This window comes from Mus pahari, chromosome 1 (assembly GCF_900095145.1).
Source record: "Mus pahari chromosome 1, PAHARI_EIJ_v1.1, whole genome shotgun sequence".
NCBI classification, from domain to species: Eukaryota; Metazoa; Chordata; class Mammalia; order Rodentia; family Muridae; genus Mus; species Mus pahari.
This window is the reverse complement of record NC_034590.1, coordinates 147,794,776-147,807,869: the sequence shown is the minus strand read 5'-3', so window position 1 is coordinate 147,807,869 and position 13,094 is coordinate 147,794,776. Positions and strand designations below refer to the sequence as shown.

Sequence of the window (13,094 nt, the reverse complement as noted above, 5' to 3'; positions counted from 1 at the left end):
ATGTATTTATGGAATACCTTGGACAACGCGTTAGACATGAAGTGCGCTTAGTCTGAGGTAACAATAAGCACTGAACAGGAAATACCCCTGCCATAGGCTCATGTGCTTGAATGGTGGTGTTGTCTGGGAGGTTACAAAGCCTTTATGAGGTGGAGCCTCGCTGGAGGAAGTGGGTCACTGGGAGTGGGTCTTGAGGTTTTACTGCCCAGCTCCACTTCCTGGTCTCTTCTTTGTGACAATGGATTCAATGTGACCAGGAGCCTCCTGCTCTTGCTCCCATGCCTTCCCTGTCATGACAGCACCCCTGAACTGTCAGCCACAGAGTAATCAACTTCCTTTCTCCTTCCCTTTCCATCCCCTCCTGGTTGCTTCTTGTCACAAATACAAAGAGTTGCCATTCTCAACATTATGGTGCTAGGGTCCAGGAAAAGGTAAAAGGGCAAGTACAGGATGAGGGGAAAATGTGGAATCTATCTGCCTAAGTCAATATGAAAAATCAGCTAGCCAAGAAGTACATTTACCTACCAATGAGAGGCTAGTCCTTGTTCTAGATAGTAAAAGATTTACACTGTACCTAACAAAAGTAGGGAAATGGCTCCTTGTCCCACCCTCATTTACATAGAGCCCATGTACAGACACTGTCTTTTATGAACCAAACACCTAGATCAATGAAAAGCCTTCCCCTCTACAAGTCAAGTCTAACTATTGCAGCCATTCTGTATCCATCTTAAACGGCGCTGATTTTATAACTCATAAAAATTCCTACGTGAACTGAGAGACTAAGTTCACACATGCACAGAGGCCACTTTGATTTTAGAATCCTGAATGAAGTCTGTGTGTAAAAACAGGAGGAATGATATTACTTTACAGTTAGATATCCGTTTTGTGGCTAACATAACAGCCACTCTGTATGTACATGCGTACACATACTCTGGCCAGTAATATGTTCCACTTTGCTGAAATTGTTCCTGTGTGTAAATGTGTGCATGGATGTGCACATGTTCATGGAGGCCAGGAGTCAGTCAGTCTTGGATGTTATTCCTCAATGCTATCTACCCTATATTTTTGAGGTGGGTTTCTCACTGGCCTGGAACTCAACTATTAGGCTGGGCTGGCTGTGCAGCAAGCCTCAGAGACCGGCCTCTCTCTGCCTTCCCAGTGCTTACATAAAAACCATGTATGCAGGTACACATGTGGATGTCAGAGACAAATCTCTGAAGTCAGTTTTCTTTTGTCATCTTGAGGGACTGAGGGACCAAAGAGTCTGTGCAAACACTTGCACCCACTGAGCATCTTGCTGGCCCACGCCTCTTTGTACGTGACTTCTGAGGATTAAACGCAGGCCCTCGTGCTTTTGAGACATGCATTTCACCCAATGTGCACTCAAGCTCTCTCTCGCTCTCCCCCCCTTCCCCTCTCTGTATCCATCCATCTCCCTCCCAGCCCTGCTGAAATTATTATTACCTGGGTCTCCGAGTAGAAACTTGGACACTGGGCCTGGTGACAGGAACATCTTGATGAGTACACAGAGACACTTGCTGACAGATCCAAGACCTAAGCCTGAATCACTGTTCCCACCTGTGTTCCCTTCAGAGCATCAGAGCACACTAAATCCTGACCTGGCTCTTAGCCACACTCCACCTTTGTCTCCGTTATAAGTGAGGTAAAACTCAGATGCTCTCATGATCGTGATCGAGGTGCACACTAAGACTGCTTCTTACCTCAGATGTTTTCCTGTCCTGAAACTATGGCTAGTATTATCTATTGAGTTTTCTCCTTCCTTTTCTCCCCAACGTCCAATTACCTTCAAAATCTATGCAGTTGTGCATAGATTCAGATAAACTCTCATGCAGGGCTGCATGCGTCTTACGCAGGAAAACTTTGAGTGTGGAAAGACATTACTCTACCAACATAACAGAAAGCAGAATGAGAGAAGCTGTCAGACACACACAGTTACCTTGCCCATTTTCCTGAGGTTTATTTTTCTTCCAAAATTCCAACTCACGCTGAAGTTCTTCTAATTTGAAGGAAAAAAAAATGAAAACCATAGGAACATGAACTCTTTAATGGAAATACAAAACCCAAGTCTGTAGAACCCAAAGGGAACTTACGTTCTCGTAGTCCAGGCACTAATTTAAAGATAATTTCCTCCAACGTGTTATCCAGCCTGCACAGGGTAGGCAATGGGGATAAACAATGATGATATCAAAACCCAATATGCAAACAGTTTGTGATTTCTTACACATATTAGGAAACACAGGCAGACAATTTGAGTGTATTCACTACACTACTGTTGCTGCCAACAGAGCACACATACTTCTACAAGCCTTCCTCTGGTGGTATTCTTTTTTTTTTTCCTGAGCCCTGGCTATCCTGGAACTCAGAAATCCGCCTGCCTCTGCCTCCCAAGTGTTGGGGATTAAAGGCATGCGCCACCATGGCCCAGCCTCTGGTGGTATTCTAATGGGGAAAAATAGTCCCAAAGTTCCCAGCCTTCTGTAGATGCACACTCTGACTTTGCCATCCTTGCCTTGTTTTAGAAGTGGATCCCAGATCTGGGAGAACTCCCAATTCCAAGAATAAGGACTACCCTGGAAAACTGCCTAGACCAAAAAGAGTGTAGGACAAGTGATACTGAGCATGGACCTAGCCTTAGGGGGCACTGCACTTCTTTCTGTGCTCCATGTAGAGCAGCTGAGGAGAGCTCCGTTGCCTGGCTGAGGAGGGCCTACATCACTCCAGTGCCAGTCCATCCCAACACACGGCTGAAGGGCCTACATCACTCCAGTGCCAGTCCATCCCAACACATGACTGGAGGACCTCCATCACTCCAGTACCAGTCCATCCCAACACATGGCTGGAGGGCCTACAACACTCCAGTGCCAGTCCATCCCAACACATGGCTGGAGGGCCTACATCACTCCAGTGCCAGTCCATTCCAACACATGGCTGGACACAGTAGTCAACTCAAGTTGCAGGAGTGAGCAGAGCTAACTGAGGGCAGGCTGCTCATTAACCCACTCCAATGGTAAAGAGCAAGGGATGCCTGCCTGCCAGGAAGCATTCATTTAGGTGTGCTCTGTCATGCAGCAACAGCTAACACTCTCACTCTTCAAATCCCGACAATTTGTCTTTTTTTCTAAAATCAAATGCTCCCCATTTCCTTCTCTGAGGAATTCAGTCAGTGTGACCACTCTAGCTCCATAGATAGAAGCGCACTTGTCTCAGCATTCTTATTCTGTTCTGGCTTCGTTTCCTCAGCCCATTCCTTTGCTTTTCTACAACACCTGCTCTTGCTTCAGCTTCATCCTGCTAACAGCATTCCTCTTCTCTGACATCAAACATCTAAAGGGGCAAAATCTTTTCCTTAAGTGTCTCGTAAAGCTATTTCTGGAGGTGGGAAGACGGCTCAGCAGTTAAGAATACTTGCTGCTCTTGCGGCGTACTGGAGATCAGTTCCCAACACCCAAGTTGATGGCTCACAACTGCCTATAACTTTGGCTCCAGATCTAATGCCGTACTTCTGGATTCTGCACATACCTGTTGTAGACACATATATGGATATATGTATATATAGAGAGAGACACTTTGTTTCCTAATCTTCTTTCAACCTGAATTTTTTTGAAAAGCATTGTTTGTTACATTTGTTATATACTGTTATTGCTTTTACCTTCCTAAACTCCCTATTAATAAGGCCTTAGGACCAGGATAGTTTAGCAGCAATCTGACAGCATGGCATAACACTAATGCCCTGAAATTCCCTTCCCTCATTTTAATTTTTTGCTCTGTCTATGTGCCTAAATATTTTTTTATCCAACTAAATTCAGACCCCAGTGTTGGGGAGCAGGTCCTGGGTCTTCTCACAGTTATCAAATCTGGATGGTCAAGTTCTTCATAGAAACTTCACTGTGTAGGACTACATATCTAATACATGTCTTTCCATAGCTTCAGACCAGCTGTGTATAGTCTGCATACAGAGTAATACAATGTGAGTGCAATAGTTAATCTATTTTATTGTTTGAGGAATAATGGCAATTAAATGTTCAGTACAGAAGCAATTTTTCTTGCACATATATCTGATGGATGGTTGGCCAAATCCACTGGAGGCAGAACCCAGAGATGGGGGGCTGAGTACTTCCTGCTGCTCTCCTTACTCCACTTCCTTCAGTTTCCCATGAGCCATATTTCCAGGGTTCTCATCTGGTTTTGTAGCTTGAAACTCAGCTTTGTCTCACATCTCAGCTCTAGTTCCCTATTTTTCCAAGAGATGCTGAACAACGCAGCCATCTCCTTTTGCCCATTTATGTCAAGACTGCCTTACCAAACCCTCTAGAATTGCACAGAACAACCCTCACGGCCTCACTCTCTACAAGTTTTAGATGGTACTATACTCCCAAACAGGCTCCAAGTGAAAGCACTGACACCTGCCTTCCTTTCATCAGCCCTACGAGAACTACTTCACGGTCTGTCTCCACTGCTCCTTTCTTAATCACCCCACACCATCCCTCCCTTCTTTGGTCCCATCACCTGCCAATCTCTTTACCCAGCACACATTTTTTTTCCTACTATTACCTTCCTGATAATTTTACTATAATACCTTTATCCAACATAGTTCACCTCCTTCTGAAAATAACTGAAGTCACTCTGAGAATCCCAAAAGAAAGTTGCCATTCTAATTGCAGATACATTTCCTAAATATTATGTAATCTTATTTAAAACTTCTATTAAAAGATTTAAAAATGAAATAAAATGCTTTAAAAAGACTTTAAATGCCTAAGACCTAAAATATGTTGAAATAGCATAATAAATGATAAATATTTTAAATGTATATAATTAATTTAAATCAGATAACATATATTTCTTTACCTTAACATTTCTAATGGATTTGTTTCATGAACTTGGTTGCCACACCTTGGACAATCATTGCTGTCTTCAAAGTGCTGGACAATACAGGTCTTACAGACTAGGAAGAGATAAAAGGTTAAAATTACAAACTTCTAGAATTACACCACCAAAATCAAAGCCCACTGCCATAATATCAAAAGAAAAATCTCACTTTACTTTTTGTTTCTATTAATATAATTATAAACTAAATATATTCTACTCATTTAAAATGTGTATCTTACAGAAAGGGGTCTTTCTTACTTAAAAAGTGGGAGAGAGAAAAGTAAAAATTGTGAATTTTGCTTTTATTTCTTTTGCTAGTAGTTTATTTGAATGAGATATACACCGTTCTCAATAACACTTACGGGGCTAGACATGTACCTCAGTGATAGTCTATTGACTGTGAGGCCCTGGGGTTACTCTACAGCCCAGGAAAAAAAACCCTCCAGAGTTTCCAACCTGGTTGGATTGCTTATACCACCATTTATACCACCAGGGTGGCTCCCAGGACAAAGCAGCAGTTACCATAGAATCTCTTAACAAACACGATGATGAACTTGTCATCACAGGTGTCACAGTGTCACAAAGGCACAAGAGGTGAACTGGAGATGACTGAGAAGTGGACAAGGGTGACTAGAAGTTAAAGACCAGAAGTTAAGAGCCATATGGCAACACAACCCACACTTCTTCTCCACAGTCCTAACCTCTGTGGTCCTGAGTTCCTTTTATCTTTCCCTAAGCTGCTGTTACCTTGTAAGCCAACTGCTCTGCCCAAATGTGTCTTATACAACATCTCAACACCTGAACTGTAATCTACCCCTATCCCAGGAACTCCCCTTCCCATAGTAGTTCTTTATGTAATTTCACATCTTCTCTGGGTATAGACCTGCTTCCCTTCCTTTTATAACTGGACTCCAAGTCACCCTCTTCCTTGTCCTTATATCCCACATGCTCTAACAGAAGTTTATCTAAATGACTGGTCAAGAGCAAACACTAAGATTCCCACCACTGAGATTGGGTCTGAAAACTCATCATATCATACACACTGCCTAAAGCAACAATACGGACAATACTGCCAGGCATTTAATTTTAAAATTACTTGGTAAATATGGGAAATAACATCACTTATTTTACTTAATTGCTCATGTACTCAATGAACTGAATGGCGGGCATTACACTGGGAGCTGACAATGCAGGAATGAATGGCATGAAGTTCCCATCTCTAATGAGTGTGTTTTATGCTTAGAAAGGCATGTAAATTTTAGTTAATGATAAGTGGTAGCCTTATCTCCCCTCCCCTTAAGAAGGTAGAGACAAAGGCCTGGTGTCTGGCAGTTGTGTAGATGCAATGATCAGGGTAGGCTTCGTAAGAAGTTGAAATCAACAGGTCTTTCTGTGTCCTTTGATGAAGGCACATAAGTCCCATATATTTCTCTTTAGTCCAAATGTTTTAAAACTAAGATAATACAAGTTTGTCTAATATAAGCTAGAGACTGTTTTGTTTTTCATAATATACTGACCCCTGAAGAGTTTATTTAAAAGATTGTTTGATACAGGCCCAGGCTGGTTCTGAATTCACTATTTTGGATCCTCCTGTTTCCATCTCTCATGTACCTTGGATTACAGGTAAACACCACACCTAGATTCCAAAAGGGTTCTCAAATGGTTGTTCAAAAGTCAAAATACTCTCTTAGATGGCCTTGTCAAGCCACACTGGAACAGAAACCAGAGAGACAGAATTCCTTTAGAAAACTCCTGGGATGCGCTCTTTCCCCAGAGTCACTAGCTAGCTCTGAAATTTGAGACAGATAAGAACAGGAGTAAAGGATCTTAACAAAGCCTGACACTACTAACCCTGACTTGGAGCTGATTCTCGTGGTTCACTCAACAAACTCAGCAATCCATGGTTGTCTACCAGTTGACCAAACAGGTACACAGCATGCCCACAGCAGACCCTCATCAGAGCAGCCAAGACTCTGAAGGTTAGACCCTACCCTCTCAGGGACACCAATTCCAATCTAAGGTGTCTGATCAGTGAGATGTCAGGCTGAAACATCCAAAGGCATACAGAGTTCTAAAGATAAGATGTGTGAGTTGCTTATGGACAGAGCAGCACCAGTACCCAGAAGCTGATGAGGAATACTCATCAAAAATCTAGATCTGGACTGTTCAAAATGATGGTCACTGGCCACATGCTGTTACTGAGCACTTGAAATGTGGTTAATTTGAGATGTGCTGTAAGCTGGGCGGTGGTGGCGCACGCCTTTGATCCCAGCACTTGGGAGGCAGAGGCAGGCGGATTTCTGAGTTCGAGGCCAGCCTGGTCTATAAAGTGAGTTCCAGGACAGCCAGGGCTATACAGAGAAACCCTGTCTCGGGGGGGGGGGGGGTTGTGCTGTAATTATAAATACACCTTAGATTTAAAACATTTAATATAAAAATAACCAATAATTTTTATGATATACATTGGAATGACAGGTGTTTTTAATTTTTATTTTTTTTTTTAGATATACTGGGTTCAATATTAACCTTGTTCCTTTTAAATGTGACCATAAGATATTCTAATTTTTGCTATTTTGTGCAGATGGATGTGCTATCTGCATGTCTCTCTGTGTACCTCAGAGGCCAGAGGAAGGCATGAGATGCCCTGGACCTGGAGTTATAGATGGTTGGGAGCCACCATGGCAGTGCTGTCAATAGAATATGGCTTCCCCTGCCCCCAAAAGAGCAGCCTTAAGCACTGAGCTATCTCTCCAGCCCTGTACAAATACTAGATACTTTTTAATTACATGTGTGGGCTACTTTGGGGGTGGGGTGTTTAGGGGCTTTGCTTATGGTAGGTATATATTGTATCACTGTATCCCCAGCCTCGTTTACAGGCTTAGTTTGAGATGGGGTCTCAGAAGTTCAGAGTGGTCTTGAGTTGATGTATGGCTCAGGCATACTTCAAACTTGTTATTCCCCTGCCTCAGCCTCTGTAGAGCTGGAATTACAGGCAAGAGCCACCATGCCTGGTTGTGGATCACGGTCATGTCTACTGGAGAGTACTGCTCTAAATGGACAGAATGGACTCCCATTCAGGAGTCTCTTTTCCAGTATTGCCTTTTGGGCTAGAAGTTAGCTCACAGTCTCTTCCTAATCATTCTGAAGAAAACTGCGTTGCTACACTACTACACATTGATTTCACAGCTGAACTATCCAAGAGCTATCCTATTTCCTCATTTTCATGGTTTTGGGGGTATCTACACAACAGGTACAAAGCAATTTGTTGGCCTATCTTGGATATACAGCCTACCCACATCTCTTACCTATCAGAGCCCAAGCTTCCCAGCTTTGATAGCACAAGGTAATTCAGATTTCTTTTTCTGAGCATTAATTCTGACATTACTGCCCCATAAAATAATAATCAGATTTTATCTCTTATGTTTAACATTGCCACCCAGTAGTAACACTCTATTTATTAAACTGCCCAAGGGCTGAAGTTAGAAACATCTAGGTATACTGGTCTTACTTGCCAACTTAAAAACATGTTGCCCTCCTTCTTTGAGGATATCATTATATGTACTATTCTTTAAAAGGAACAAAAATAAACCCAAATAAAAACTAACCAAAAACAAAGAAACAAAAACAGTCTCACCTGCAGCTCTGGCTGGCCTGGGGTTGGTCTCTAACTCTTAGAGAGGTCTGCCTCTGTCTCTCAGGTGTGGGGTTAAAACATATACAAACATGTCTGGCTTTGAGCCATTCTTTTTACTTTTCTTAATGTTTTGCAGTGCTAGAGGGCCTTCCACCACTGAACTAGAATCTTAATCCTATAGGTTACTGTGGGCACTATTTTTCATAGTTTTTGTGTTGAGGACTTTTATGTGCTAACAGGTTGTAAGCAGACTGTAGGAGGGGTATGTCTCCTGCTTCTCATAACACATATTCCTACATAATGCATAACTAATGCTGACTTAAAAATTCTCTAATGGCTACAATTTGATTCCATGAGCTTCACTTTTTTTCCTATGTTGTTATACAGCTTGGGTCAAAAACCCTACAGTGATATCAATTTCATGGCGTACATCAGAATAGCTTTTTGTTTTTCCTACTTCCTAGACAGCTGTATCCCTTTTCCACTGAACAAAGAAACAGGCATCAAGGGAGAGGTATTGAACAGCTCAGGGCAGAGACTAGGCTTTATGCACTGAGTAGGAAGGGGACCCTTTTAAGCTGAGGAAATCAGGAAAGGTGACACTTCTGTAAGTGGCTTCAACAATGAGTGGATGCAGTGGGAAGAGTCAGGTAAAGTTCAGCAGATGCTGCAGTGTCACCACTTCCCTTACCAATCAAAAGTGTCTTTACATATACACATGCTCACATGCCAACTCCTGTGCCACCCTGCTATGGTCTGATGAGGTCTGCTCCCTAAAGATCTGTATGTCAGAGGCTTGGTCCCTTGTGTTACGATGCAGGAGGTAGTACATCCTTTAAAGGTGGGGTCTAGAGCAAGGTCTCTGCAGGGTGGGAGGCACTGCCTCTGAAAGAGAAGATAGCTCTACTCATTAGGAGTTTCTATACTAGAGAGAGTTGATAAAACAGGAGCCAGCTTCGAGCCTCTGCTTCCTGATTTGAGGTCTGACTTTTTGCTCCTGAAAATGTTTAGGCCACTGTGATGGTGTCTGTAAAACCACCAAAGGCCACACTAAATAGGCCCTGGATTTTAACTTTGAACCTCTCAAGGTATGAGCTAAATAAACCTCTTTTCTTCTTAAGTTGCCTGCCTTAGGTGTTTCATTATAATAAAAGACTGACTAAAAATGCCCTCTCTGCTTACACTAGCTCAATTAAACCACAATCTTCATTATATTCAAATCCTACATACTCTGATGCTACAAGATTATAGCTGGGCATTGTGGAAGAAAAACATGAAACCATGCTGATGGATCTCACCATCAATTATGAGCACGAACCTCACAAAGTGGGGTTTTCACCTGCCAGTCAGTCATTCTCCACGCCCCCAAGTCCACTTGCTCCCTGCTAGTCCCTCCCCAAACCCCATCAAATGTTCTCTTCTCACTCCTCAAATACCTCACTTCCTAGTTTACTGAAGAGAGAAAATAATGGAATCAAAGGAACATGTTCTCCTCCACTCTGTGCTATAACCTGCTCCCAAATGCTCATGGACCTATCGCTGTAATTTCAGCCCCATATGCTGATGGCTTCTCTGACATTTGGCCTAGGATATATAAATCCCTGCTAAAGAGTCGGACTAGCATACATGCATGCCATCTCCTTACTGTAAAATCAACTTTTGTTGACTATATCCCTTGCAGCTATTGCTCCACTGCTTTGCTCTCCTTTGCAAAAAAGTGGAAATTCATACCAATATACTCCCTTGCTTTCTTTCTCTCTTTCAGAACTTAGTTTTTATTTCTTTATTAAAGTTAAGTACAGGACTCAGATGTATCTCAATGGTAGATTTCCTGCATAGTTTTTGTGAGGCCTCAGGTTCAATTCCCAATATCACAAGAGTTAAATGTATTATTCATAGTCAAACTAGAAAATTAAAAGCTTGCTGTTTTCCCAAATATATTTTTTTATTCTTCCATCCACTTAAACTGTTCTTAAAAGGATCTTTACAGCTAAATCTGTTCTTACTAACACCAAACACACGAAACTCGGCCAATTCCCCTGTTGTTGACACCCAGAGTCGTCCTGTCCCTTGGCTCCTCTTACTTTCTCCTGGATAAAGCTGCAGAGTACCCTTTGGTATTCTATTCTGTAGTCCACATTCATTTCCTTCATGGCTTCATTGTTTATGTATGTTCTATACGCTGATGAACTTCAATTCACTAACAAGTGTGGATCTACCTTCAAAATGTGTTCAGAATTTTACCAGCACCACCATCTTGGTGCAAGCACCGCCATCTCTTTCCTGCAATACTGTAATGAGATCCTGACATTTCCCGTTTCATTACAATAGTTCAGGTGACTCTTTTAATTATAATCCAGTTTGTATTATTCCTTATTCAAATCTATCCATGAAATGGGCCTTCACTAAAAAAAAAATTCTCTCCAGTGAATCTCTAAGGCGGGTCCACTCAGGAGTGCACAGGCTGCAGAGGCAGCAGAGCAGCTGAGAAGGGTCCTACGGACCTACATCTGCACTCAGAAGGTGGGGGCTGTTCTACAGGCACTGGTCTTGCCAGGAGAGAGTTAGTCTCCCAGGCTTACAGACTCAAAAGAGGAACAAGCTCCAGCTAGAGACATTAAGAGCATCTAACACCAGAGTTTACCAAATGGTGAAAGGCAGAATCTTACCAACAGAAACCAAGACTAACTTGACATCATTAGAGCCTCACATATTAATAGTTGGGAGACTTCAACACCCCACTCCCAGCAATGGAAAGATCATGGAAAAAGAAACTAAACAGACACAGTGAAACTACCAGAAGTTATGAAACAATGGATTTAACAGATATCTATAGACATCTTATCCTAAAACAAAAGGATATACCTTCTTCTCAGCGCTTCATGGTACCTTCTCCAAAATTGACCATATAATTGGACACAAAACAGACCTCAATAGATACAAAAATATTGAAATTATCCCATGCATCCTATCAGATCACCATGGACTAAAACTGATCTTCAATAACAACATAAATAATGGAAAGCCCACATACATGTGGAAGCTGAACAACACTCTACTCATTGATAACTTGGTCAAGCAAGAAATGAAGAAAGAAATTAAAGACTTTTTAGTGTTTAATGAAAATGAAGCCACAACATACCCAAACTTATGGGACACAATGAAAACAGTCCTAAGAGGGAAACTAATAGCTCTGAGTGCCTCCAAAAAGAAGCTGGAGAGCATACACTACCAGCTTAACAGCACATCTGAAAGCTCTAGAACAGAAGGAAGCAAATTCACCCAAGAGGAGTAGACAGCCGGAAATAATCAAACTCAGGGCTGAAATCAACCAAGTGGAAACAAAAAGAACTATNCAAAGAAACAACCAAACCAGGAGCTAGTTCTTTGAGAAAATCAACAAAATAGATAAACCCTTTGCCAGACTAACTAGAGGGTATAGGGTCAGTATCCTAATTTAAAAACTCAGAAATTAAACAGGAGACATAACAACAGATCCTGAGGAAATCCAAAACATCATCAGATGCTACTACAGAAGCCTATACTCAACAAAACTGGAAAACCTGGATGAAATGGACAGTTTTCTAGACAGATACCAGGTACCAAAGTTAAACCAGGATCAGATTAATGACCTAAACAGTCCCATGTCCCCTAAAGAAATAGAAACAGTCATTATAGTTTCCCAACCAAAAAAAACAAAAAGCCCAGGACCAGTTGGGTTTAATGTAGAGTTCTATCAGACCTTTAAAGAAGACCTAATTCCAGTTCTTCTCAAACTACTCCACAAAATAGAAACAGAAGGTACTCTATCCAATTCATTCTATGAATCCACAATTATTCTGATACCTAAACCACACAAAGACCCAACAAAGAAAGAGAACCCAAGACTAATTTCCCTTATGAATATCGATTCAAAAATATTCAATAAAATTCTCGCAAACCGAATCCAAGAACACATCAAAACAATCATTCATTATGATCAAGTAGGCTTCATCCCAGGGATGCAGGAATGGTTAAATATACAGAAATATCAACATAATATACTATATAAACAAACTCAAAGGAAAAAAAAACAACACATGATCATCTCCTTAGATGCTGAGAAAGCATTTGACAAAATTCAACTCCCATTCATGATAAAAGTCTTGGAAAGATCAGGAATTCAAGGCCTATACCTAAACATAATAAAAGCAATATACAGCAAACCAGTAGCAACATCAAACTAAATGGAGAGAAACTTGAAGCAATTCCACTAAAATCAGGGACTAGACAAGGCTGCCCACTTTCTCCCTACCTATTCAATATAGGACTTGAAGTCCTAGCCAGAGCAATTAGACAATAAAGGGAGATCAAAGGGATACAAATTGAAAAGGAAGACGTCAAAATATCACTATTTGCAGATAATGATAGTATATATAAACTCCACCAGAGAACTCCTAAACCTGATAAACAGCTTCAGTGCAGTAGCTGGATATAAAATTAACTCAAACAAATCAGTGGCATGTCTCTACACAAAGGATAAACAGGCTGAGAAAGAAATTAGGGAAACAACACCCTTCACAATAGTCACAAA

The 13,094-nt window shown here is 41.5% G+C and overlaps 1 protein-coding gene across 7 annotated transcripts in view; it reads right to left on the bottom strand.

Annotated features, from left to right (window-relative positions):
* The window catches only part of Pcgf5 (polycomb group ring finger 5), a 106,752-nt gene that overhangs the window by 18,586 nt on the left and 75,072 nt on the right, over nucleotides 1-13,094 (bottom strand). For 3 of the 7 annotated variants that reach the window (XM_029543976.1, XM_029544135.1, XM_029544010.1), the window contains exons 3-6: nucleotides 4,867-4,963; nucleotides 2,112-2,167; nucleotides 1,958-2,017; nucleotides 1,465-1,497 (exon numbers count right to left, since the gene is read on the bottom strand). In XM_029543976.1, the coding sequence (XP_029399836.1) occupies nucleotides 1,465-1,497; nucleotides 1,958-2,017; nucleotides 2,112-2,167; nucleotides 4,867-4,963 (246 nt within the window). The remainder of the gene's footprint in view (nucleotides 1-1,464; nucleotides 1,498-1,957; nucleotides 2,018-2,111; nucleotides 2,168-4,866; nucleotides 4,964-13,094) is intronic. The other 4 variants (XM_021203852.2, XM_021203834.2, XM_029544043.1 and 1 more) reach the window with 3 other exon arrangements.